At 43.9% G+C, this 27,921-nt stretch overlaps 1 protein-coding gene across 2 annotated transcripts; it reads right to left on the reverse strand.

The window, feature by feature from the left end:
* Positions 1–7,783: 7,783 nt before the first annotated feature.
* Positions 7,784–27,913, reverse strand: LOC111959080 (serine/threonine-protein kinase Nek8). 2 transcript variants are annotated; one of them, XM_023980509.2, is made up of 5 exons: positions 27,827–27,913; positions 22,303–22,448; positions 11,516–11,654; positions 11,212–11,319; positions 7,784–11,040 (listed from the first exon to the last, which is right to left on the reverse strand). In XM_023980509.2, the coding sequence occupies exons 2-5, from the start codon at positions 22,446–22,448 to the stop codon at positions 10,384–10,386; spliced, it is 1,050 nt and encodes a 349-aa protein (XP_023836277.1). In that variant the 5' UTR covers positions 27,827–27,913; the 3' UTR covers positions 7,784–10,383. The 2 variants fall into 2 exon arrangements, with proteins under 2 accessions (XP_023836277.1, XP_023836278.1); XM_023980510.2 differs by having other exon boundaries at positions 27,833–27,885.
* Positions 27,914–27,921: the final 8 nt, after the last annotated feature.

The raw sequence follows: 27,921 nt of genomic DNA on the forward strand, positions 1-27,921 counted from the left end.
GTATAGACACCGATCCCGTAGAGCACAGGTGTCAAACTCATTCCACGGGGGGCCGAGTGTCTGCGGGTTTTCGTTCCTCCCTTGTACTTGATTGATGAATTAACATCACTAATTAGTTAGTAACTCCCCACACCTGGTTGTCTAGGGCTTTATTGAAAAGAAAAACCAAAAACCTGCAGACACTAGGCCCTCCGTGGAATGAGTTGAACCCCTGCCGTAGAGGATATGGAACCGCTATCAGGTGTGCTGTTTAGAAGGGTGTTTCCCTGCAAATTACATTTTGAGTTATGCACCCAATGCATATGGGTCAGGTAAATTTCTCAAATGGCCGGTAAATGAAAATATTCACGGTCATGTTGTCCGGTGCCACGGTTTCCTAACGGAAACCCTGGACCGTACGTACATACCCCAAACAGAAGCCCCCACCTACATGTACAGATTACCTCAACTAGCCTGTACCCCTGCACACTGACTCGGTACCGGTGCCCCCTGTACATAGCCTCGTTATTGTTACTTTTTATTATTACTTATTATTTTAGCCTACTTGGTAATATTTTCTTCTTCTTGAACTGCACTGTTGGTTAATTAACTTCATCGGGACAGGGGGCAGCGTTTCCACTTTGAACAAATTGTGTGCCCAAACGGAATTTCCTCCTACTCTGCCCCAGAAGGTAATACATGCATATTATTATTACTATTGTATAGAAAACACTCTGACGTTTCTAAAACTGTTTGAATTATGTCTGTAAGTATAACAGAACTCATTTGGCAGACAAAAACCTGAGAAGATTTCCAAACAGGAAGTCAGAACTCGATTTTCAAAACAGTGCCAAATGATACCCATTATAGTTATGGATGAGCAAACACTTCCTAGGGCTTCCACTAGATGTCACCGTCTTTAGATTTTGGTTATATGATTCTACTATAAAGGAGGGGCTCATAGGAGCTATTTTACTGAGTGGTCTTCAGAAATTCTCAGTCCCATTTTGCGCGCGAGCGAGAGAGTGCTCTCGTTCCAATGCTCTTTCTTCAGACAATGAAATTCTCYGGTTGGATCCTTATTGATGATTAATGTAAAACATATCCCAAATATGGATTGCATACATCATTTGACTTGTTTCTACGACCTGTAACGGAACTTTTTGAGTTTTTGTCTGGAGGGATTGCTCGTGCGTCATGAAAATGGATTCCTGGGCTGAACATGCTAACAACAAGTGGCTAAATGATGGGCTTTATGGAACTTTTCAGTCATTTATTGTCGAACTGGGAATCCTGGGAGTGCCTTCTGATGAAGTTATTCGAAGGTAAGTGCATATTTATAGTGTTTTTGTAGCTTTTGTTGACGCCAAAATGACGCTATTTCTTGACGCTATTTCTTTGGCTGGATTGTGCTCTGAGCGCCGTTCTCAGATTATTCTTTTTCCGTAAAGTTTATTTTGAAATCTGACACAGCGGTTGCATAGAGGATAAGTTTATCTTTAATTATGTGAATAACACTTGCATCTTTTATCAATGTTTATTATGAGTATTTCTGCAAAATCACCGGATGTTTTGGAATCAAAACATTACTGCACGTAACGCGCCAATGTAAACTGAGATTTTTTAAATACTGTATATATATATGCACATTATCGAACAAAACATAAATGTATTGTGTAACATGATGTTATATGACTCATCTTATGAAGATGTTCAAAGGTTACGATTAATTTTATCTCTATTTGTGGGTTTTGTGAAAGCTACCTTTGCTGTGAAAAAATGTCTGTGCTTTTTTGGATTTGGTGGTGAGCTAACATAAATATATGTTGTGTTTTCGCTGTAAAACATTTAAAAAATCGGACATGTTGGCTGGATTCACAAGATGTTTATCTTTCATTTGCTGTATTGGACTTGTTAATGTGTGAAAGTTAAATATTTCTAAAAAATATTTTAGAATTTCCCGCGCTGCCTTTTCAGTGGAATGTGGGGGGGGTTCCGCTAGCGGAACGTGTGTCCTAGACAGGTTTTAAGGGCTTGTAGTAAGCATTTCACGGTAAAGTCTACACTTGTTGTATTCGGCGCATGTGGCAAATAAAGTTTGATTTGATTACAGGCAACATCCGCACTGAGATGTCACTGAGAATACCAGGACAGCTGGCAAGTGTCTTCACTGACATTTTCACTGACACCTATCCCTGACCAGGTCTGTAATACTAAACTGTTTCAAGCATACCACCATAGTCTCCGTGCTCAAGAATGGAAAGGTAACCTGCCTAAATGACTATCGACCCATAGCGCTCACATCTATAGCCATGAAATGCTTTGATGCTGGTCATGGCTCACATCAACACCCTCATCCCAGACACTCCAACAGATCCACAGATGACGCAATCTCTCCCTCAATGTCAGCAAGATAAAGGAYGACAGGAATTGATGGRGCTGTAGTGGAGCAGGTCGAGAGCTTCGAGTTCCTCGATTTCCACATCCCTAAGGAATGAACATGGTCCACACACACCCACACACTTGTGAAGAGGGCACGACAGTGCCTTTTTTTCTCCCTCACGATGCTGAAAAGATTTGGCATGGGCCCTCAGATCCTCAAAAGTTCTACAACTGCACCATTGAGAGCATCACTGCTTGGTACGGCAACTGCAAGGCACCCGACCACAAGGTCCTATAGAGGGTGGTGAGTACAGCCAGGGTTGCCATGTCCATGGTTTTCCCGGAAAATTGGGCTACTTTGAAAACGATGTAGCGGTTGAAAATGTATTGGTTGCTGGTTGCAGGTTTTTGGGCTATTTCTAATTTGACTGCGGCCGCCATGGCATTTCTCTTAAAAAATATATATTTCACTGTGACCTGCTGCTGACTGTGGGGAGGGCCAGAGGGGTGTGTGTGTGTGAGTGAGAGAGAGCGCTACAGCAATTGGCTGAGTCAAGTGAGGGAGAGGAGAGAGCAGCACATGCACACATCATTACATTTATTTACCATATGTAGGTCGGCTATTCAGATTGTCATTATGGAGACACCTATTTCCAACCCTTTTCCATAAAACATATTTACACGCTAGAACTGATGCACACCGAGAAATAATGGAGACAAGCACTGGAAAACGACTTTGGACATACTAGAGCGCATTACATAAATTGGTTTGAACTGCGTTATAATGTTGACTGCTTAAAGAAAGGTATCAAGCAAAGTATTTTGGGTCTTGGGGGCTGCCCGAGTGGAAATTTGAAATGGAAGTTCTAGATCTCCCTCGCATGGTTCTTTTTATGGGGTAAAAGTCCTCAATGAAACTGACGTTAAATKTGGAGAATGATACATTTGCCTCTGTTGGCCATCAAGTAGTCTATTACTTGATGGCCATTGTACTCTATGCCATTGTAGGCTACCATTTGATACAATAAATATGTTGAAATGACGATATCACCGGAGTCATTGCAAATCAATGTGTAGCCTACCTGGAGCAGGCAAACCAATTTCATAAATAGCCTATAACTTCATTTTATTGTTGTTGTAGCCTTGTGTTATTATTCAATTATTAATGGACATGTTTAGTTAATTAAATTGGAAGTTATCAAAGCTCTATTCGCAATTGCCGMTCAGTTGTTAAAACGCATTAGATTGACGATAACAGTAGAGGGATTAGGCTATGGCCTAATAACAACTGGCTGTTGTTCACAAGCATATTCAGTTCCTATACATATTATTCATATTTAATTCAGTGATTGAAATGATGACCCCATCCTCAGTAGTCTATTCCAGCAGGCTATTGGGAAACAAGCACTTCTTACCTCGATAATCGCCTCGCTATTAATGTTGAATAAACTAGTCTTAATTTGAACTAAGCAAGCTGCTAAATCGTTCAGTTTACATCTTGTCTAGGCTACTGTAGACTATCTGAAATGAGATGTAGGCTTATCAGGGCCAAGGCTACCTGCATTTATCCAAGCAAATCATTGCAAAGTGGAATTACAATCATAAATACAGATTTTAGTCTGTAGTCTGTTAGGCTATTGCAATGACAAGTCAATCTTGCAAATAGGCCATTTATAACGGTTTGTAGTCTTAACATCTGGCACATAATAATGGCTCAATTGCCAGAATATAGCCTAACATTAGTTTTTTTTWAATTCGTCCAAGTGTTTCTTGCTCAGAGATTTCAACATTTTCTGTCCAACTTTCATCACTCAACTCTATCATTGGATTTATCTATAGTTATGAACATACGCAAAAGGGATTTATTTACAATTATAAACCTGGTTCGATCCCTCAATGCTGATTGGCTGATAGCCGTGGTATATCAGACCATATACCACGGGTATGACAAAGTTACTTTTTACTGTTCTAATTACGTTGGTAACCAGTTTATAATAGCAATAAGGCACCCTGGGGGTTTGTGGGATATGGCCAATATACCACAGCTAACGGCTTTATCCAGGCACTCCGCGTTGCGTTAGGCTTAAGAACAGCCCTTAGCTGTGGTATATTGGCCATATCCCATTGTGCCTTATTGCTTAATCATAGCAGTCAAACGAGTTAAACGACACCCATTGATGGAAAATGATCTGGCGAGTTTTGTAAGGGCGAATAATCTTTTCTCTTGTGGCATATTTATAATTATTTTATTACGTCATGTCACACTCAAACAAAGTATAATTTTGAGGAAACCGAATTTTGCATCTGTCATTACAAGTTACTACAATATTGGAAAAAGTGTTTATTGTAAAAGTATGGCAACTCCTCTTGATGAGGAAAAAACTTTGGGCTAGTTGTCAGGCCTTTTAGGTGGGTTTTGAGTTGTCATTGGTCAGGAAACGTTAGCTTGATCTGGCACCCTTGAGTACTAGCCAGTTAATCACAGTGTCCGAGCTCACTGCCATCCAGGACCTCTATACCAGGCGGTGTCAGAGGAAGGCCCCAAAAATTGTCAAAGACTCCAACCACCCAAGACATAGACTGTTCTCTCTACTATCGCATGGCAATTGGTACCAGTCTGGAACCAACAGGACCCTGAACAGCTTCTACCCCAAAGCCGTAAGACTGCTTAACAAGCCTGCTTAATAGCTAATCAAATCGGCCACCCAGACTACCTGCATTGTCCCTTTTTACACTAACTCTCTTGCACTGATTCTATGCCCATGCACACTTACACTGACACCCCAACACACACAATACATATGCCCACAAACACATAACATGTGCACACATGCATACTGACGGCATACACACTCACTTTCACATGCTGCTGCTACTGTCTTATCTATCTTGTTGCCTAGTCACTTTACACCTAGCTATATCAATTACCTTGTACCCATGCACATCGACTCGGTACTGGTACTAGCTTCTCCAGCTATATCTCGCCACTCCACTGACTTTCAAATCATATGAAAGGGGTTTATGGTATGGGGAGAGGAAGAGAGGAAACGCCGACCAAAATGACAATCCCGGGGATCAAGAGCGGACCGGTCACCTCTGAGGCACTGGGACCCGACGTCATTCCCACTGACGACAAAAATAAAAAATAAACACTCCCTGATGCTTCCCTTAGGTGAGGTGTTATTCTGTGATGATGTACACTGAGAGTCGGGAAGCAAGTTCAGAGAGTGAATAATTTAATCAATAAACGCAACATAAATACAAAAATAAGAAACACAAACAACACAGACATAACACTGGAACAGAAACAATAACGCCTGGGGAAGGAACCAAAGGGAGTGACATATATAGGGAAGGTAATCAGGGAGGTGATGGAGTCCAGGTGAGTCTGATGACACACAGGTGCGCGTAACGATGGTGACAGGTGTGCACCATATCGAGTAGCCTGGTGACCTAGAGGCCGGAGAGGGAGCACATGTGACAAAACTGGATGGTTTGAGCCTTGAATACTGATTGGCTGACAGCCAATCAGTATACTGATTACTGATTGAATACTGATTGGCTGATTGGTATGACAAAACATACATTTCTGCTACTCTAATTAAGTTGGTAACCAGTTTATAATAGCAATAAGGCACCTCGGGTTTGTGGTATATGGCCAATATACCACGGCTAAGGCTATATCCAGGAACTCCGCGTTGCGTCTTTGTCACGACTCCTACCGAAGGTGGCTCCCCTTCCTGTTCGGGTGGCGCTCGGCGCTCGTCGTCACCGGCCTACTAGCTGCTACTGACTTTTTCCTCCCCCTCCTTATTTGTTTAGTGGTTACACCTGTTTGTGGTTAGGGTGATTAGTGGGGCTTTATTACCCAGCTGGGTGTGCGGGATTGTTTTGTGTACAGGTTGTACATGCTTGTGTGTCACGGATAGTGTACGTTGTCTTTTGGATTATTTTGTTCTCATTAATGTGTTGGAGCATTTACTTGGAGTGGCGTCGTGTTCACCTATGTGTGATTAAATTAGTACGCTACTCTGAACTCTCTGTCTCCTGCGTCTGACTCCTTCCTCCACTACATCCCGGGCATTACAGTCTTACATAAGAACAACCCTTAGTCGTGGTATATTGGTCATCTAACACACCCCCTCAGGCCTTATTGCTTACATATACTGTATGTACAGCACCAGGGTGGCTGCTGAAAACCGTGTTGCCTTAGAACAAAACAGGTTTTCTATTTGTCCTTTCGCTTTTACTTTACTTTTAATTAAACTTCAGGTCGAGAGTTATGAATGGAACCGGTTTCTAGTGATAGCAAGATTAGGGGATAGAATAGACAAATGAAAAAGCTTTTTCAGTCACTGATAATGCAATAGCATATGGGTTGTTCCACCAATTAGTGCCTTCAGAAAGTATTCATACCCCTTGATTTATTCCACGTTTTGTGTTCCAGCCTGAATTTAAAACTGATTAAATGTAATAAAAACATTTTTTACTGGCCTACACACAATACCCCATAATGTCTTAAGTGGAATTATGTTTTTCGAAATGTTTACAAATGTATTAAAAATGATACGCTGAACTGACTTGGGTCAATAAGTATTCAACCCCTTTGTTATGGCAAGCCTAAATAATGCCAAATAATGTAACAGGGTTGACCGTTTTTCTTCGAGAGAAGGCATTGTACGCCTGATAGTTGTGCTGGTGGTTTCATGCTGACATGGGAATAGATGCGATTCCACTTACTCCAGGTATGCTGAGGTTTTTGTGTGTGCTACTATCTGATCTAGGAATCTCTTGGATGACCTGCTTCACTATGTAGGCTATGTCTTTACCTTTTCTACTCCATATGAAGCCTGATTATGCATGATACACAGACCCTGTATTAGATGAGTGGAATGTACAGAAAACCACAGACCACTATSACATGAATTCACATTTGAGTTTCTAGAAGCATGCTAAAGTGTATGCTTGTGTAGTGATTCGTAAGACGTATGCTATATGCACCATGTACTGTACAGTATGTACCTTTTAACACTTCATGCCGTGGTTTATTATCATATGATATTGTATTATAATGTCTGTATGTGTGCTCTTTGGCTTCAGTCAATGTATAACTCGACTTTCACTCCATTATGATGTGGATCTGCTATCCAGGGTGACGGCGCCAGAAGATGGAGCTCACTGACAATGTGATATTTCTGATTTCATTTCTCCTCTCTCAATGAAGCCTGCACAGTCCAGAGTGGCCTTATACAATGATTAATAAACAAAATGATTATTCAAAACGCCATTGAAGTTCCTTCTGACTGGGGGAAGTGGATGAACTGTGTGGGTTACCTTTTCTGTAGCTGAACACAGCTCTGGTTGACAGTCTTGCAAAAGGTTATTTTATACACTGTTGTTGTAAAGAGGATAACAGCATATATTCATGAAAAATTACTTTTATTCTTAAGAGTAAGAAAAATTTAACAACTTCTTGTCTTCGATGATACAAAACAATTGCTTATTTCTACACTACCAGTCAAAAGTTTGGACAAGTTACTCATTCAAGTGTTTTTCTTTATTTTTTCTATTTTCTACATTGTAGAATAAGTGAAAACATCAAAACTATGAAATAACACATATGGAATCATGTAGTCACGAAAAAAAAGTGTTAAATCAAAATATATTTTAGATTTTAGATTCTTCAAAGTAGCCACCCTTTGCCTTGATGACAGCTTTGCACACTTGTTATTATCTCAACCAGCTTCATGAGGTAGTCACTTGGAAAGCATTTAAATTAACAGGTGTGCCTTCTTAAAAGTTAATTTGTGGAATTTCTTTCCTTAATGCGTTTGAGCCAATCAGTTGTGTTGTGACAAGGTAGGGGTGGTATACAGAAGATAGCCCTATTTGGTAAAATACCAAGTCTATATTATGGAAAGAACAGCTCAGATAAGCAGAGAAATGACAGTCCATCATTCCTTTAAGACATGAAGGTCAGTCAATACGGAACATTTCAAGAACTTCAAGAAATTTCAAGAAAGTTCCTTCAAGCGCAGTCAGTCGCGAAAACCATCAAGCGCTATGATGAAACTGGCTCTTATGAGGACCGTCACAGGAAAGGAAGACCCAGAGTTACCTCTGCTGCAGAGAATAAGTTCATTAGAGTTAACTTCACCTTAGATTGCAGCCCAAATAAATTCTTTAGAGTTCAAGTAACAGAGACATCTCAACATCAACAGTTCAGAGGAGACTGCGTGAATCAGGCCTTCATGGTCAAATTGCTGCAAAGAAACCACTACAAAAGGACACCAATAATAAGAAGAGACTTGCTAGGGCCAAGAAACACGAGCAATGGACATTAGACTGGTGGAAATCTGTCCTTTGGTCTGATGAGTCCAAATATGAGATGTTTGGTTCCATCTGCCATGTCTTTGTGAGACGTAGAGTTGGTGAACGGATGACCTATGCATGTGTAGTTCCCATCATGAAGCATGGAGGAGGATGTGTGGGGGTGCTTTGCTGGTGACACWGATTTTTTTTTAGATACGCCATCCCATCTGGTTTGCGCTTAATGGGTCTATCATTTGTTTATCAACAGAACAATGACACCTCACACCTCCAGGCTGTGTAAGGGCTATTTGACCAAGAAGGAGCGCAATGCTGCATCAGATGACCTGGCCTCCACAATCACCCAACCTCAATCCAATTGAGAAGGTTTGGGTTGAGTTGGACCGCAGAGTGAAGGAAAAGCAACCAACAAGTGCTCAGCATATGTGGGAAATCCTTCAAGACTGTTGGAAAAACATTCCAGGTGAAGCTAGTTGTGAGAATGCCAAGAGTGTGCAAAGCTGTCAAAGGCTAAGGGTGGCTACTTTGAAGAATCTTAAATCTAAATTATATTTTGATTTGTCTAACACTTTTTTGGTTACTACATGATTCCATATGTGTTATTTCATAGTGTTGATGTCTTCACTATTATTCTACAATGTAGAAAATAGTAAAAATTAAGGAAAACCCTGGATGAGTAGGTGTGCCCAAACCTTTGACTGGTACTGTATGTACACAGTCAAATGTATGATATAGAGCTAAAGAAACAACTGATTTGCAAACAGGGATAAGTTTCCCAAAACAAAAAGGTTTCAAAACCATTCACCGATAGTTACTTGACTCCAGGTGCCTCTGTACACTGTCACCTAACCAGATGAGCAACATTGTAACATGATGTAGCATTAGAAGTGATACTACTTTCAAGATCATCCCTAAATCCTTACTCAACCTTAACACACTCCAAGGTTTCCTTCTTACCAGTGCAAGACAACTTTTGTTGTTAATATATATATATTGGTCTCACGTAGTGGGATATTGTGTCGTTTTGTTTTTAGGCACAGTACGTCCGGTACAGTTTCACTGGACTTTAGAATTCTTCCATTAGTTTATCCCACCTCCCAAATATACTCATCCCCCTCTCCATAAACATGTCAGACTTTTACAATGAAGGATGGAAGGGGAGTGACCAGAGTCAAATCAACTCCCAACTATTTCAGAAGCAGAGTCAAATCAACTCCCAACTATTTCACAACCTCTCAATAACCTACTTACGACTTTTTGTTAAACATCACATTCTCAAACTTGACTATCCTCCCTCCTTCAGTCTCTACCTCATTTTGTTCCCAAGTCTCCACTTCCCCATTCCTTTGCTCATAGCGGCAGATTCGCACCTTGCCCGTTGTGGGGAGTGGGCATGCGAGACCCTTTGGGGCCTCTTTGTAGAGAAGCTGTTTCATGACATCTTGACTGGGTTGAACCATGCCTGATGGAACCACCAATGCATTACCCTGGTCTATCTTTGGAAGGAGAGATGGTGAGTTCTTGACTTCAGGCTTTGGCAAGGCTGCATGCTCCCATCTTGCTGGGGAAGGTGACCGCTGTACGGGTTGTGGTTGCAGTGTCGTCTTGACCTCAGTCTTTGGCAAGACTGCATGCTCCATTCTTGCGGGAAGGTGACGCTGTACGGGTTGTGGTTGCAGTGTCGTCTTGACCTCAGTCTTTGGCAAGACTGCATGCTCCCATTCCGGGGAAGGTGACCGCTGTACGGGTTGTGGTTGCAGTGTCGTCTTTGACCTCAGTCGTTTGCAAGACTGCATGCTCCCATCTTGCCGGGGAAGGTGACCGCTGTACGGGTTGTGGTTGCAGTGTCGTCTTGACCTCAGTCTTTGGCAAGGCTGTGCACTCAGCTCTTGATAGCGGGGGAGCTTGAGGACGTGGCGAGGTGTCTTTTACCTCAGTGTGAGGAAAGGGTGTCGGAAGATGTTCTCTTTGTTGCTCCCCGGTGTTGCCACCTCCCCCTGCCCTTCGTATCTCTGGCATGATCCTGGCCATGGTGGCTCGCACTGTGGGGTCGCTCTGCACCATCCTACAGACAGCATTACAGTACTGCTGTCCTTGGAGACTGAGGATCTCATAGATCATAGCCGGACAGACACTGGGGGTGTGCAGCCTGACTCTGGCACAGAGTTCAGCAATGATTTTACCCATAGCCCACACGTCTGAACGCTGATCTCGTTGGCCCCGCCTCTGCAGGACCTCAGGGGAAGAGTAGGCCTCGTTGCCCATATCCACAGCAGAATTTAGGCCATTGCGGAAGAATTTGGCCAGTCCCATATCAATGATCACAGCTCGGTGAGTGTCATGCTCTACCTGGAAGAGATCATTTGAGAGGGGTGGAAAAATATTGTTTTATATCTAATCTAAGCATTTAGTGTGACAATGTCCTTTATTCCCAACAACAGATGAACAACTGCTTCTAAAGTCTTGCATCATTAATGAAGAACATTAAAACAACAACAAATATTTTAATGCCCGTCTCACCATGATGTTCTCAGGCTTGAGGTCCTGATGGACAATATCTTTACTGTGTAGGTGAAGTAGTCCTTCACACATGCCTGTGATGAGGGTAGCCTTTACAGATGGAGTTAACTGTGGGAGATCAAAGGCTTTCATAATCAACTGATGAGTTAACTTGCACTTTTTGCAAAAATGTTTGGAAGGCCCCCTGAAAATCCTGTAGGCTTAGATACTTATTTATGAAATATATTTAGAGTTTTTCTATGTGAACTTTCATCAACACCGTCGTATGCATGTTTGGTGGGAGTGGTGGGAACCATAGGCCTACCTGTATTTGAGATTTTTGTGATTTGAAGATGGTTGTCTCCAGTTCCTCTCCAAAGATGAACTCCATGGGGATGATCCACTTAGAGTCCTTGAGTGTTGGATTACCCAGAAGCTTCACTATGTTAGGATGAATTGCCTTACTGGAGTCCCAGGTCACAGAGAAAGTGTGAAAGAAAATGGTGAGAAAGGGTTATGAGGGCATTGGAGTCTACAGACAGCACAACTAATCACTTCTGTAGTGACCTTCATCAGCACCCTCATCATCACATTTATCCTAAATTAAAGCAAAATCCAAGAAGAGATCATCTTTTCCCCCTTTGTTTCCCCCTGGGCTCCCGAGTGGCGCGCGGTCTAAGCCAAGCATCTCTTCAACCTCAGGAGGCTGAAGAAATTAGGCTTGTCACCAAAAACACTCAAACATTTACAGATGCACAATCGAGAGCATCCTGTCGGGCTGTATCACCGCCTGATACGGCAACTGCTCCGCCCACAACTGTAAGGCTCTTCAGAGGGTAGTGAGGTCTGCACAACGCATCACCGGGGGCAAACTACCTGCCCTCCAGGACACCTACACCACCCGATGTCACAGGAAGGCCAAAAAGATCATCAAGGACAACAAGCACCCGGAGCCACTGCCTGTTCACACCGCTATCATCCATAAGGTAGTTGTTGTGAAATTGTTAGGTTAGATTACTTGTTAGATATTACTGCATGGTTGGAACTAGAAGCACAAGCATTTCGCTACACTCGCATTAACATCTGCATGTGACAAATAATATATATATTTTTTATAGACATGTTTGTTTGTGTGCGTATGTGTGAGTGTGTGTATCTGCAGGCCAGCAGAGGCAGAAGTATTATGACCTGATGAATGGCTCCTACACGGCCCAAACTGTGCCTACAGGAGGCCCTGACCGAGGGCTCATCACAACCATCATTTTCATGTAATATTTATGATTTACCTTTATGGTCCCTCATGCTTGAGACTCATTGCCTGCTTTTGTGTAATGTATCTATCTAATCCTTTCTTCTCATTGTTTCTGTGTAGTCTTCAGATATCAGGCGGAAGCTGTCCTCTGAGATAGCTGGCTTGGCAGCAGGGATGCTAGCACTTACCCCCGGATGCACCAGCCCCTGCTCTGTGGACACAAGCTTCAGTTAATTAACAGCATCTAGACACGCCCCCCTCCTCCATGGGGGAACCCTACGCGCCAAAGGCTCCTCTGCTTCCTCCCTGGGAAAAGGAATGCACTACACACCTCGCTCCTGGACTCACAGGACTCGGGCTACTCTGTTGCCAGGTCAGTCCGTCATGTCACCATACATGAAGTTCCCTCAGGAAATAAACGTTATTTGAATTGAAACACCCTACACCCTTTTGGGGTGACATTGAGTCGGAGGAGGATAATAATAAAAATATAACATGAGGTTATAAACATGCATAACAGTAGTCTAGAAAATCCGACCCTGGGCAAGTGACTAGGGTCTGATTTCAATGTCGGACTATTTTGGCATCTTTGATAAGGGATATTTTTTCCGGGTGGGTCCTCTTCAGACAGACAACTCTCCCATCAAATCACCAGGCAAACCAAAGTCTCTCCTTCCAGACTCACATTAAGCATCTCCAATCCAAAATTAAATCTAGAATCGGCTTCCTATTTCGCAACAAAGCATCCTTCACTCATGCTGCCAAACATACCCTCGTAAAACTGACTATCCTGCCGATCCTTGACTTCGGCGATGGCATTTACAAAATAGCCTCCAACACTCTACTCAGCAAATTGGATGCAGTCTATCATAGTGCCATCCGTTTTGTCACCAAAGCCCCATATACTACCCACCACTGTGACCTGTATACTCTCGTTGGCTGGCCCTCGCTTCACATTTGTTGCCAAACCCACTGGATCCAGGTCATCTATAAGTCTTTGCTAGGTAAAGCCCCGCCTTATCTCAGCTCACTGGTCACCATAGCAGCACGCGCTCCAGCAGGTATATTTCACTGGTCACCCCCAAAGCCAATTCCTCCRTTGGCCGCCTTTCCTTCCAGTTCTCTGCTGCCAATGACTGGATCGAATTGCAAAAATCACTGAAGCTAGAGACTCTAGATATCTCCCTCACTAACTTTAAGCACCAGCTGTCAGAGCAGCTTACAGATCACTGCACCTGTACATAGCCCATCTRTAAATAGCCCATCCAACTACCTCATCCCCATACTGTTATTTATTTATTTTTGCTCCTTTGCACCCCAGTATCTCTACTTGCACATCTATCACTCCAGTGTTTAATTGCTAAACTGTAATTATTTCACCACTATGACCACTATGACCAAGATACCACAGATGTGTTGAACAAAATTAAGGAATTGAACAATATAGGTACAGCTTCCTTTTTAGTCACCATGGATGTGGAGTCTCTATACACCACCATTGAGCATCAACAAGGTTTGGCAGCGATGCACCATTTCTTGAGTACCCGGCCTGAAACTGAGATGCCTCCTACAGAATTCATTGTATCACTGACTGAATGGACTCTTAATCATAACATCTTTATCTTCCAGGACCGTATTTTTAAACAGGTCAAAGGATGTGCCATGGGAGCTTGCTACAGCCCTTCCTACGCTGGTTTGTACTTGGGTAAATGGGAAAATTACTTCATTTTGGATCCTTCTAATAACCATTTCTTTGACCGGATTATATGGTGGGGACGCTATATTGATGATGTTTGCCTGTTTTGGTCCGGCTCAGAAGATGAACTTATTTCCTTCCACCAATACCTTAACAGCATTAACCCTAACATCAAACTAACTATGTGTCACGACTTCCGCCGAAGTTGGCTCCCCTGCCTGTTCGGGCGGTGCTCGGCGATCATCGTCACCGTCCTACTAGCCGCCACCGATCCTTTTTTCGTTTGTCTGTTTGTTTTGTCTTATTAGTTTCACCTGTGTTTCTGTTGTTTTCGTAAATGAGCTTCCCTATATTTAGTAGGTAGACCAGCACAACCCGGTGATTTCCTGGCGACAGGGGGCTCTTAAGGGGTGGTCAGAGGAGTGTTCAGGCAGGTGCATAGGTGTTGCCGTTGGTGCGACTACGGTGGAGAGTCCAGACCAGGTTTCCACCGTGCGCATTCCCTCTGAATATGCCGATTTGGCTATCGCCTTCAGTAAAAAGAAGGCGACCCAATTACCACCCCGTCGTAGAGGGGACTGCGCGATAAACCTCCTGGAGAACGCTGCACTTCCTAGGAGTCACGTGTATCCTTTGTCCCAGGAGGAGACAGTAGCTATGGAGACATATGTTACTGAATCACTGGGACAGGGATACATTCGGCCCTCCGCATCACCTGTCTCCTCAAGCTTCTTTTTTGTGAAGAAGAAAGATGGCGGTTTACGCCCGTGCATTGATTATCGAGGTCTAAATTCCATCCCAGTGGGGTTTAGTTACCCACTACCTCTCATCGCTACAGCGGTGGAATCATTTCACGGGGCGCGCTTCTTCACAAAATTGGACCTGAGGAGTGCGTATAATCTGGTGCGTATCCGGGGAGGAGATGAGTGGAAAACCGCATTTAGTACTACATCTGGCCATTATGAGTACCGCGTCATGCCATATGGGTTGAAAAATGCTCCAGCTGTCTTTCAATCCTTCGTAGATGAGATTCTCCGAGACCTGCTCGGACAGGGAGTGGTAGTGTACGTCGATGACATCTTGATCTACTCTGCCACACGCGCGGCGCATGTGTCTCTGGTGCGTAAGGTACTTGGGCAACTGCTGGAGCATGACCTGTATTGCAAGGCGGAGAAATGTGAGTTCTTCAAACAGGCCGTTTCCTTCCTGGGTTATCGTATTTCCACCTCCGGGGTGGTGATGGAGGATGACCGCGTTACAGCGGTGCGTAATTGGCCGACTCCGGCCACGGTGAAAGAGGTGCAGCGGTTTTTAGGGTTTGCCAATTACTACCGGAGGTTTATCCGGGGTTTTGGTCAGGTGGCTGCTCCCATTACCTCACTGCTGAAGGGAGGACCGGTGCGCTTGCGTTGGTCAGCAGAGGCGGACAGAGCTTTCAGTCGTCTGAAGGAGCTGTTCACCAATGCGCCCGTGTTGGCGCATCCGGACCCCTCTTTAGCGTTCATAGTGGAGGTGGACGCGTCCGAGGCGGGGGTCGGGGCCGTGCTGTCCCAGCGCTCGGGCGTACCACCCAAGCTCCGCCCTTGTGCCTTCTTTTCGAGGAAGCTCGGTCCGGCGGAGCGAAATTATGACGTGGGGGACTGGGAGTTGTTAGCTGTAGTCAAGGCTCTGAAGGTGTGGAGACATTGGCTTGAGGGGGCAAAACACCCTTTTCTCATCTGGACTGACCATCGTAATCTCGAGTACATCCGGGCAGCGAGGAGACTAAATCCGCGTCAGGCTAGATGGGTCATGTTTTTCACCCGGTTTCAGTTCACCATCTCGTACCGACCAGGCTCCCAAAACACCAAAGCCGACGCGCTGTCCCGCCTCTATGATACCGAGGAGCGGGCCGTTGAGCCAACTCCCATCATTCCACCTTCATGTCTCGTGGCACCGGTGGTATGGGAGGTGGACGCGGAGATAGAGAGCCTCACGGTTAGAGCGGGCCCCCCTAACTGTCCAGCGGGGGCTCAGTATGTGCCGGGGTCCGGGATAAGCTAATCCGTTGGGCTCATACTCTCCCCTCCTCGGGTCATCCTGGCATYGAGAGGACAGTGCGGAGTCTTAGAGGGAGATACTGGTGGCCCACRTTGGCTAAGGACGTGAGATTTTATGTCTCCTCCTGCTCGGTGTGCGCTCAGAGCAAGGCTACTCGGCACTTGCCTAGAGGGAAGTTACAGCCCCTCCCCGTTCCACAACGGCCGTGGACACACTTATCGGTGGACTTTCTTACCGATCTTCCCCCGTCCCAGGGAAGTACTACGATCCTGGTCGTTGTGGATCGGTTTTCTAAGTCCTGCCGTCTCATCCCGTTGCCCGGTCTCCCTACGGCCCTGCAGACTGCGGAGGCCTTGTTTACCCATGTCTTCCGACACTATGGGGTGCCTGAGGACATCGTTTCTGATCGGGGCCCCCAATTCACATCCAGAGTTTGGAGGGCGTTTATGGAGAGACTGGGGGTCTCGGTCAGCTTGACCTCGGGTTTACACCCCGAGAGTAATGGGCAGGTGGAGCGCGTAAACCAGGATGTGGGCAGGTTTTTGCTGTCATATTGCCGGGACCGGCCTGGTGAGTGGGCGAGGTATGTTCCTTGGGCTGAGCTTGCTCAGAACTCCCTCCGCCACTCCTCAACGAACATGTCCCCGTTTGAGTGTGTGTTAGGTTACCAGCCGGTCCTGGCCCCATGGCATCAGAGCCAGACCGAGGCTCCTGCGGTAGAGGAATGGGTACAGCGCTCCAAGGACACCTGGAAAGCTGTCCAGGAATCGCTAAGGTTAGTGGGACAACGGCAGAAGAGGAGCGCTGACCAGCACCGCAGTGAGGCCCCCGTGCACCGCAGTGAGGCCCCCGTGTTCACACCGGGGGACAGGGTCTGGCTCTCGACCCGAAACCTGCCTCTCCGCCTGCCCTGTCGGAAGCTGGGGCCGCAGTGTGTGGGGCCGTTTAAAGTCCTGAGGAGAATAAACGAGGTGTGTTATAGGTTACAACTTCCTAGGTATTACCGTATTAACCCCTCGTTTCATGTGTCTCTCCTCAGGCCGGTGGTGGCTGGTCCCCTGCAAGAAGGTGAGGTGCCTGAGGTCCCTCCGCCCCCTCTGGACATAGAGGGGTCCCCGCGTACACAGTACGTGGTATTCTGGACTCGAGACGCCGGGTGAGGGGCCTACAGTACCTCGTGGACTGGGAGGGGTACGGTCCGGAGGAGAGATGCTGGGTTCCGGTGGGGGACATGTTGGATCCTTCTCTACTGAGAGACTTCCACCGCCTCCACCCGGATCGCCCGGCACCTCGCCCTCCGGGTCATCCTTCGAGGCCGGTGGCGGCGCACGTCAGGAGGAGGGTACTGTCACGATGCTCGGCGGTCGTCGTCACCTACCGTCCACCGATCCCTTTTTCGTTTGTCTGTTTGTTTTGTCTTATTAGTTTCACCTGTGTTTCTGTTGTTTTCGTAAATGAGCTTCCCTATATTTAGTAGGTAGACCCGCCCTTGTTTTGTGCGGGATTGTCTTTATGTTACGTGTGTGTGTTTTGGGTTATCAAGTTGTCCTCTGCGCCCTGGATGTTTGGGCTGATCATTTTTTGTGCATTACTAAAAGGAATATTTTTTCCAAGTGGATCTCTCTCTGCGTCTGATTCCTTCACCCACCTAGTCCCGCGTGACACTACATTCATTTTTTGGACCTCGACATTAGTAAAAATGACAAAGGTTGTTTGCACACATCAATCTTTAGGAAGCCTACAGATGGGAATACCATTCTGAGGGCAGACAGCTTTCACCCCAAAAGGCTAAAAKAGAATATTCCATATGGCCAATTCCAAAGAATCCGCAGAATTTGCGATCAGGAAACAGACTACAGTGTCAAATCTGCTGAATTGGAGAATCGCTTTTTGAATCGTGGCTACAGCGTTCAGGTCCTGAAAGATGCAGGTATAAGGGCTGGATTACTTGACAGAGAGAACTTGTTACGAAGAGGTGTGCCTCGTGATACATCAGAGAGAGTGTATTTTGTTACAAAATACAGCACTGAAGCAGAGAACATTAAAAGAATCATAAAAAATAATTGGGGAATCATCCAAAGTGATACGCTACTACGCCAAGTCTTTCCTGAACCACCAGTCATAAGCTTTAAGAGATGTCCTACCCTAAATGACAAATTAGTCCACAGTTATCTTCCGGGTGACTCTCAAAAAACTTGGCTTGACCACAAACCCAAGGGCTCTTTTAAATGTAACCAGTGCATTGCAGAAATATTGCACAGAAAAAGTATTTGGTTGACACAGCTTCCAAAATGGAGTATTACGTCAAGCATTTCATTAACTGCAAAACCACTCATGTCATCTATAGATTGGAATGTCCACAGTGCAAGGTGTTCTACATTGGACGGACAAAGAGACGCCTTCAAGATCGCTTGGCGGAACACAAGTACGCCATACGGGTAGGCAATGAAGACTACCCCATGGCAAGGCACTACACGTCCCTACACCATGGCAACCCTGCCTCCCTACAAGCTATGGGTATTGATCATATTCCGGCCTCTATTAGAAAAGGGGACCGTCTYAAACAGTTAAACCAAAGGGAAAGTTTTKGGATTTCCAAACTACAGGCCACTAAATACCCTGGTTTAAATGAAGATATGGATTTCTCACCCTTCCTGTAGGGTCGTGATAGGTCCATTTTGCTSTCATCTAGTGGACATTTTGCTCAATTGCCCTCAGCTATGTTTAGACTGGTGTTCATGTTTTGCTGTGTTCTAGTGTACTATGGAATATATTGCTTTCTTATTCTTGACACTTCTCCCAGTCATATTTAAGGTTAGAACTACCTTTCTAAGTGTTCTGATACTTCTAGCTTGGAGTTGTATGCTCATGATAACATAGCTACAGTATTTCACCTTTTAATGTGTATATTATTGCTTACTAGGTCTGTCCAATTTGGTAACCACTCCCTCTTCTAATTAGGGCTAATTGGAAAAGCCTTTCAAAAGAGGACATTGTATTCTCTTTTTTTGTACTCCCTGACGAAGGCCATGCAGCCGAAACGTGTCGGTTTAAAAAAAACTTTGTTTCTATTGAACATGCCATACTAATAAAGGCATTTTAATTAATTATACGAAGAGTGCCTTGGTCCTCCTTTCTTTTTGATGACCAATTTACCCCTTTTACCAAAGAGCACCTTCTATCTACCAAAATCTACTATAGTGTACCTTTAGTAGCGCTTCCCTTCCTCTTTCTACTATGACCTATTTATTGCCTTACCTCATTTGCACACACTGTATATTTACACCTTTTCTATTGTGTTATTGACAGTGTTTGTTTATTCCATGTGCAACTCTGTTGTCGTTTGTGTCGCACTGCTTTGCTTTATCTTGGCCAGGTCGCAGTTGTAAATGAGAACTTGTTCTCAACTAGCCTACCTGGTTAAATAAAGGTTAAATAAAAATAAATACAATATAAAAAAGTTTGCAGGCAAAAACTTTGCTGTGGTTTTACTGAAGATAGTTGATGCAAACTAGCCACTTGTGAAATGGATTCATTAAAAATAACCTCTGATCTCCATCTTRCTAGCTACTATTTTATCCAAGCAGATATAGTGACCTAGTTCCTCTATGCCAAACGTATGTTCTATTACATACAGACGCTGTTAAGTTAGAGCATGTAACGATGTGCGCTGAGAGTCGGTAAGCAAGTTCAGGGAGTGAGTGTTTTAATAAATAAACACAACATAAGACAAAATAATAAACACGAACAAAGCACAGACATGACACAGAAACAATAACGCCTGGGGAAGGAACCAAAGGGAGTGACATATAAAGGGAAGGTAATCAGGGAAGTGATGGAGTCCAGGTGAGTCTGATGACGCACAGGTGCGCGTAACGATGGTGACAGGTGTGCGCCATAACGAGCAGCCTGGTGACCTAGAGGCCGGAGAGGGAGCACSTGACAGAGCATTTGTATTCCCACCACTCGCACCACTCAGACCGAGAGAGAGGGTCTACAGATGAGACAGCCTGGGCTCCAGAGACCACAGCAGACACCGTAACCACCACTCACACAACAACAGCAGCAGCTACCACAGTCATATAGTTTGTGAATAGCGTGAGAGAAAATACAGTGTTATGTTAACCCTGTAACCCTGAGATGTGGATATCAGTGACAAAAAAGTTCTGCAGTAGTATCGTGATACTTTCACATGCTGTAACGTCTGCTTCCAACTCACACTCTCAAACACATAGATCCCCTGAACGCAGCTCACTCTCCAGATCCCAATCACCTGAATTCTGATCACCTGTTCACACACCTGTATGTCATTTAAACATTTAGTTCAGTTCATTGCACCCCATCATTGTGAGGTATTGTTTTTGTACACATTCTAGTCGGAGAGCTGTTTATTTCCATATTAGTCCTCCCGTGTGTCGTAGTTTTTGGCCATCCTCAATAACAACGTTTTTGGCCTGTTCCCTGCCTGTACAGATTTCCTGTCATCAACCTCTTGCCTGATCTCCCAGACTACGTTATTAGCCTTTTTCGTGCCTGTACTGTTACCTTTTTGGATTCCCCGTGTATGACCTTCTGCCTGTCCCTGGACCCTGCCACCACCTGTGGTCCTTGACTAAATAAAACACCTACTGCGCCCTGCGCTTGAAACCAGCACTCTGTCTCCCATCATACTCATTACACATGCATTGTTTTGTGGCTAATATTTTGGCATCAGGACAACCCTAATAGTAATAAAGCAAAGCATCTATATAGTTAAATATCGGTATATAATCTTTGACGCTATATTGTATTCTTTTGACAATKTCGCAATATAATTTTTGTGCTAGTTGGCTGTACCTGCACCAAAACTCCAGTATTTTCCCTTCATTGCTTGTTCTCCAACTTTTTAAAAAGGGAGCCAATTTTTTTCCAGCACTTATTTCCGTGACTGATCAAAACTTGTTTTCTCATGGCTCTCTCATCTCTCTGCAGCAGACATATGGTTGGTGAGCAATATGTTTGGAATATCGAATCGAAATAAAATCACAGTATGGAATTACAATACATATAGAATCGTGAGAATCGCAAAAACATATCGTCACCAAAGTATCACGATAATATTGTATCWWGAGGTCCCTGGCAATTCCCAGCCCTAAACCCTATAAATTATGTAATTTCATTTGGGTTAAGCTGCATTTCAGGTGAACCTCAGGTCCATTTTGACACATGTAAGATGTTTACAATCATCTGTTCAAGTGTTCATTGGTTAGTGATGGCACTTTCAATTTCAGACAAGGGTGCTTGCAATAACTGATTTCAGTATTTATATGGAGTTTCGCTAAGTGTGAAGTTGGTACAGTTTGTACCAGTTATGAGCTAGTAGGTGCTGACTGACAGCTTTTTAGACATCTCCCCCAGGCATTTTGCAGGGAGTTTTCCACTTTGTCTCTGTCTAAATAGGGTGGCGAAACGTTTGTGGTTTACCCAATAAATTACTGGGAGCCTGTATATAGTGTTTGACTCTATTTTTTAAATAGCATAGTTTTACTTGCCGTCAGTCAGCACCTCTACCAACTTTGCACCAGCTCATGTTTTTTTTTTTATATGGGGTTAATGACAGCACTTTCAATTTCACACCAATTTTAGAGAAGGCCATATTTAGACTATTTTGATATTTTACAAGCAATACTATTTTGTATTGAAAGCAATCTAACCTCTTCCCAGTCATTTTATTTGTATGTTTGACAATGTTGTATAAAAAAAACCATTAAACATTAAAAGTTGTTAACATTTAAAGAATCTGTTGTTGTGATACTTGAATGCATGCACATTTTTATAATGCATTTCCTTAATGCTCAAAAAAGGCATTTCTGGCGCAATAAATGAGCTCATGAGGATACAATGATAAGATCTCATCTATTTCTCATGCTTCTCAAATGGAAGTCTCAATTCAAGCTCATTTGTCTCAAGAAAGTTTCAAGAATTCATTCTCTTAGGAGAAACAGTTCAGATAAATGATACAAAATGGAGATATCCCATATTTCTACAGAGATTAAAAAAAGACCACTGAGCAAAATACTTTCCCTCTGGGCTGATATCACCATTTAGCAACATACCATGATAGCACATTGTCGGTCATACTCACTTGTATACTTGACACTCTCTCTCCAGGTCTCTCCTATTGATTAAGTGTTGTGGCACCTTCTTGATTGCAGCCCAGGTTTCATTGTACTTCTCCCTGTAGATCTTCCCAAAGCAGCCAGCAGCAATAGTTTTGGTGGAATACTCCATCTAGGGGGTTTGGTGGGCAGTGGGGTCAAGATCCGATAAAAATGTGAAAAAATGTGACCAAAAACGACTAAAGTATTGACCTCTGCATAACAATTATTATAGTACTATTGTAAGGTTAAGTACACCCTACAAAGTCAATTCTCTCAAAGTTACAAAGACAAAGAGAGAATTTCAAAGACAATAATGAAGTAGGTGAGAAGGGTGTGTCTGTTGACTACAAACTAAAACAAACAGTGTTGTAACTGTAGAACAGAGACATTCTACAGACAGTGGCTGTGTCCGAATAGCCTATTCATACTTGCGTCCTAAATAGTAGGTTGTTTGAGTATGAGAAAAAATTACGTTTAATAGTATTCAACATTTCAAAAATCAAGTATGTTTTAAATGCCCGGATGTCATTCTCATTTTGGCTTTGACAACTGCTGAACAATTAGATATGCGCATGGTGGAAAAAGTACCCAATTGTCATAATTGAGTAAAAGTAAAGATACCTTAATACAAAATGACTCAAGTAAAAGTCACCCAGTAAAATACTACTTGAGTAAAAGTATGAATGTATCTGGATTTAAATTAACTTGCGAGGGGTGGGGGTGTGTGTCTATTTGTCAATAACAGCTGGTGTGCAATGTCTAATATTAAAGAAGTCTCGAGTTATTGCTCGCCTGAGGTAGAGTACCTCATGATAAGCTATAGACCACACTATCTACAAAGAGTGTTTTCATCTATATTATTCGTAGCCGTCTATTTACCACCACAAACTGATGCTGGCACTAAGACCGCTCTCAACGAGCTGTAAAAGGCCATAAGCAAACAAGAAAATGCTCATCCAGAAGCAGCACTTCTAGTGGCCAGGGACTTTAATGCAGGCAAACTTAAATCCGTTTTACCTAATTTCTACCAGCATGTCACATGTGCAACCAGAGGAAAGAAAACTCTTAGCCACCTTTACTCCACACACAGAGACGCATACAAAGCTCTCCCTTGCCGTCCATTTGGTTAACATGAATATAATTCTATCCTCTTGATTCCTGCTTACAAGCAAAAACTAAAGTAGGAAGTACCAGTGACTAGCTCAATACGGAAGTGGTCAGATGAAGTGGATGCTACGCTACAGGACTGTTTTGCTAGTACTAACTGTAATATGTTCCGGTATTCATCCAACGGCATTGAGGAGTATACCACCTCAGTCACCGGCTTCATCAATAAGTACATCGACGACGTCGTCCCCACAGTGACCGTGTGTACATATCCCAACCAGAAGCCATGGATTACAGGCAACATCTGCACCGAGCTAAAGGCTAGATCTGCCCGCTTTCAATGAGTGGGACACTAATCCTGACGCTTATAAGAAATCCCGCTATGCCCTCAGACGAACCATCAAACAGGCAAAGCGTCAGTACAGGGCTMAGATTGAATCCTACTACTCCGGCTCTGACGCTCGTCGGATATGGCAGGGCTTGCAAACTCTTACAAACGATTACAAAGGGAAACCCAGCTGCGAGCTKCCCAGTGACTCGAGCATACCAGACAAGCAACACTGAAGCATGCATGAGAGCACCAGCTGTTCCGGACAACTGTGTGATCACGCTCTCCGTAGCCGATGTGAGCAAGACCTTTAAAAAGGTCAACATTCACAAGGCCGCGGGGCCAGGCGGATTACCAGGACGTGTACTCAGAGAATGCGCAGACCAACTGGCAAGTGTCTTCAATGATATTTTCAAACTCTCCCTGACCCAGTCTGTTATACCTACATGTTTCAAGCAGACCACCATAGTCCCTGTGCCCAAGAAAGCGAAGGGAACGTGCCTAAATGACTACCGCTCCGTAGCACTCACGTCGGTAGCCATGAAGTGCTTTGAAAGGCTGTTCATGACTCACATAAACACAATCAAAACCACAAACCCTAGACCCACTCAATTCGCATACCGCCCCAGCGTTCAGTGTTCTCAGCGTTCAACACCATAGTGCCCACAAAGCTCATCACTAAGCTAAGGACCCTGGGACTAAACACTACCTCTGCAACTGGATCCTGGACTTCCTGAAGGGCCGCCCCCAGGTGGTAAGGGTAGGCAACAACACATCCGCCATGCTGATCTTCAACACTGGGGCCTCTCTGGGGTGCATGCTTAGTCCCCTTCTGTACTTCCTGTTCACCCACGAGCACGACTCGTGGGTGCACGACTCCAACACCATCATTAAGTTTGCTGACGACACAACAGTGGTCAGCCTGATCAACAACAACGAGACAGCCTATAGGGAGGAGGTCAGAGACCTAGAAGTCTGGTGCCAGGATAACCTCTTCCTCAATGTGTGCAAGACAAAGGAGCTGATCGTGGACTACTGGAAAAGGAGGGCTGAACAGGCCCCCGTTAAGTCTCCCGGGTGGCGCAGTGGTCTAGGGCACTGCATCGCAGTGCTAGCTGCGCCACCAGAGTCTCTGGGTTCGCGCCCAGGCTGGGCTGGGTTCGCGCCCAGGCTCTGTCGCAGCCGGCCGCAACCGGGAGATCCGTGGGGCGACGCACAATTGGCATAGCGTCGTCCGGGTTAGGGAGGGTTTGGCCGGTAGGGAGGGTTTGGCCGGTAGGGATATCCTTGTCTCAGTATGTAAAAAATTTAATAAAAATGTATGCACTCTACTGTAAGTCGCTCTGGATAAGAGCGTCTGCTCTTGGCCGGTAGGGATATCCTTGTCTCAGTATGTAAAAATGTAATAAAATGTATGCACTCTACTGTAAGTCGCTCTGGATAAGAGCGTCTGCTAAATGACTAAAATGTAAATGTATGTAAAAATGTTAACATTGACGGTCTGTAGTGGAGCGGGTCGAGAGTTTCAAGTTCCTTGGTGTCCACATCACCAACAAACTATCATGGTCCAAGCACACCAAGACAGTCGTGAAGAGGGCACAACAACACTTTTCCCCCTAGGGAGACTGAAAACATTTGGCATGCGCCCCCAAATCCTTAAAGTTATACAGCTGCACCATCGAGAGCATCCTGACCCGTTGCATCACTGCTTGGTATGGCAACTGCTCGGGATCCGACTGTAAGGTGCTACAGAAGGTAGTGCGTACGGCCCAGTACATCACTGGGACCAAGCTTCCTGCCATCATGAACCTATATACTAGGCAGTGTCAGAGGAAGGCACAGAAAATTGTCAAAGACTCCATTCATCCAAGTCATAGACTGTTCTCTCTGCTACCGCACGGCAAGCGGTACCGGAGCACCAAGTCTGGGTCCAAAAGGCTCCTTAACAGCTTCTACCCCCAAGCCATAAGACTGAAGAACAGCAACACTACTTGGGTTTTTAACACTCAACAGTTTCCCATGTGTATCAACAATGGTCCACCACCCAAAATACATCCAGCCAACTTGACACAACCGTGGAAAGTATTGGAGTTAACATGCGCCAGCATCCCTACACATTGTAGAGTCCACGCCCCAACGAATTGAGGCTGTTCTGAGGGCAAAATGGGGGTGCAACTCAATAGTAGGAAGGTGTTCCTAATGTTTTGTACATTCAGTGGAGATTACAGAGACATAGCAAGACATAGATGATGTATAGGAGCAAAGCTGTCTGAGGGACAGCCATCAAGATAGGTAAATACCTTTCAGCGACCATTTGTGGCCTGCCATCAAATATAATGTGACCCCTACTTCTGTTCCCAACACTACAATTATTTGAAAATACTTGATGTTGGGAGTGACAACGCATTACAATAATGAATTCATAGCTCATGCTATTCAAGCAAAAGAGGGAATTGCTAAACTATGAGCATGTACAGTGCCTTCAGAAAATATTCATACCCTTTGACTTATTCCACATTTTGTTGTTACAGCCTGAAATCAAAATGAATAAAATTGTACACAATTCTCACCCATCTACACACACAATAGCCCATAATTACAAAGTTGACATTTTTAAAATTTTGCAAATGTATTGAAAATGAAATACAGAAATACGTATCTCATTAACAAGASTATTCACACCACTGAGTCAATACTTTGTAGAAAGCATTTGGCAGCGATTATAATTTTTTGTAAAAAAACATAAACATTTAACCTTATTTAACTAGGCAAGTCGGTTGAGGACAAATTCTTGGGAATACCAATCACGGCCGGATGTGATACAGCCTAGGGTGTCTGTAGTGACGCCTCAAGCACCGAGATGCCGTGCCTTAGACCGCTGCGCCACTCAGGAGCCCAGTGTGAGTCTTTCTGGGTAAGTCTCTAAGCGCTTTCCACACCTGGATTGTGCAACATTTGCACAATATTCTTTTCAAAATACTTCAAGCTCTGCCAAATTGGTTGTTGATCATTGCTAGACAACCATTTTCAGGTCTTGCCATAGATTTGCAAGTAGATTTAATTAAGTCAAAACTGTAACTTGGCCACTCAGGAACATTCACTGTCTTCTTGGTAASCAACTCCRGTGTAGATCTGGTCTTGTGTTTTAGGTTATTGTCCTGCTGCAATTACAAGCATACCCATAACATGATGCAGCCACCACTATGCTTGAAAATATGGAGAGTGGTACTCAGTAATGTGTTGTATTGGATTTTCCCCAAACAAAAAGTGAATTGCTTTGACACATCTTTTGCAGTATTACTTTAGTGCCTTGTTGCAAACAGGATGCAYGTTYTGGAATATGTTKTACTCTGTACAGACTTCCTTCTTTTRACTCTGTCAATTAGGTTAGTATTGTGGAGTAACTACAATGTTGTTGATCCATCCTCAGTTTTCTCCCATCATAGCCATTAAACTCTGTAATTGTTTTAAAGTCAGTCCATGCAACCTATTATGTRACTTGTTAAACACATATTTACTCCTGAACTTAATTTAGGCTTGCCATAACAAAGGAGTTGAATAGTTGACACAAGACATTTCAGATTTTCATTTTTTATTAAATTACAAAAATGTCAAAAACCATTTACATTATGAGGTTTWGTGTGTAGGCCAGTGAATAAAAATCGAAATTGTATCTAATTTAAATTCAGGGTGTAACACAACAAAATGTAGAAAAAGTCAAGCGGGGTGAATACTTTCTGAAGGCACTAAGTATGCAGGAATGAAAATGATTTTTTCCCCCCAGCAATGTGCAGCTGTCCTGACATTGCCTATTGGCCACATTGGGCAAATTACGCTGACACATCTAGAAACCAGATATACATGTTTTTTTAATGCCTCATGATAGGCAATAACATTTGCAATCCTCTCTAGTAGCTACTTACATTTAATTGGATATTGATACAACATATTCATACAAAATCACAATTTCCTTTGTTCTACTTTACAAAAGGACAGTTGATTAACTTAATGCTTGTTATAAATGGGAAGTTAATCAAATACAGTTTATATCTTAAAAAATKTAATAATCTTACCTCTACCTCAGTCAGTTCAGTTCAGGAATGGCTGCTGTCTTGCTGTGTCAGGTTTAAACATGAGAGAACACAGTTGTCTGTGTTTTTTTACCTCT

Source organism: Salvelinus sp. IW2-2015, linkage group LG35 (assembly GCF_002910315.2).
Source record: "Salvelinus sp. IW2-2015 linkage group LG35, ASM291031v2, whole genome shotgun sequence".
Taxonomy (NCBI): Eukaryota; Metazoa; Chordata; class Actinopteri; order Salmoniformes; family Salmonidae; genus Salvelinus; species Salvelinus sp. IW2-2015.

What these genes read in the sequence shown, in the direction of transcription:
- LOC111959080 (XM_023980509.2), bottom strand. Translation starts at nt 22,448, where the DNA reads ATGGAGTATTCCACCAAAACTATTGCTGCTGGCTGCTTTGGGAAGATC. An exon ending in CACAAAAATCTCAAATACAG is followed by an intron (nt 11,320 to 11,515) that starts GTAGGCCTATGG and finishes GATCTCCCACAG; the next exon opens with TTAACTCCATCTGTAAAGGC. An exon ending in TCAAGCCTGAGAACATCATG is followed by an intron (nt 11,041 to 11,211) that starts GTGAGACGGGCA and finishes GATCTCTTCCAG; the next exon opens with GTAGAGCATGACACTCACCG.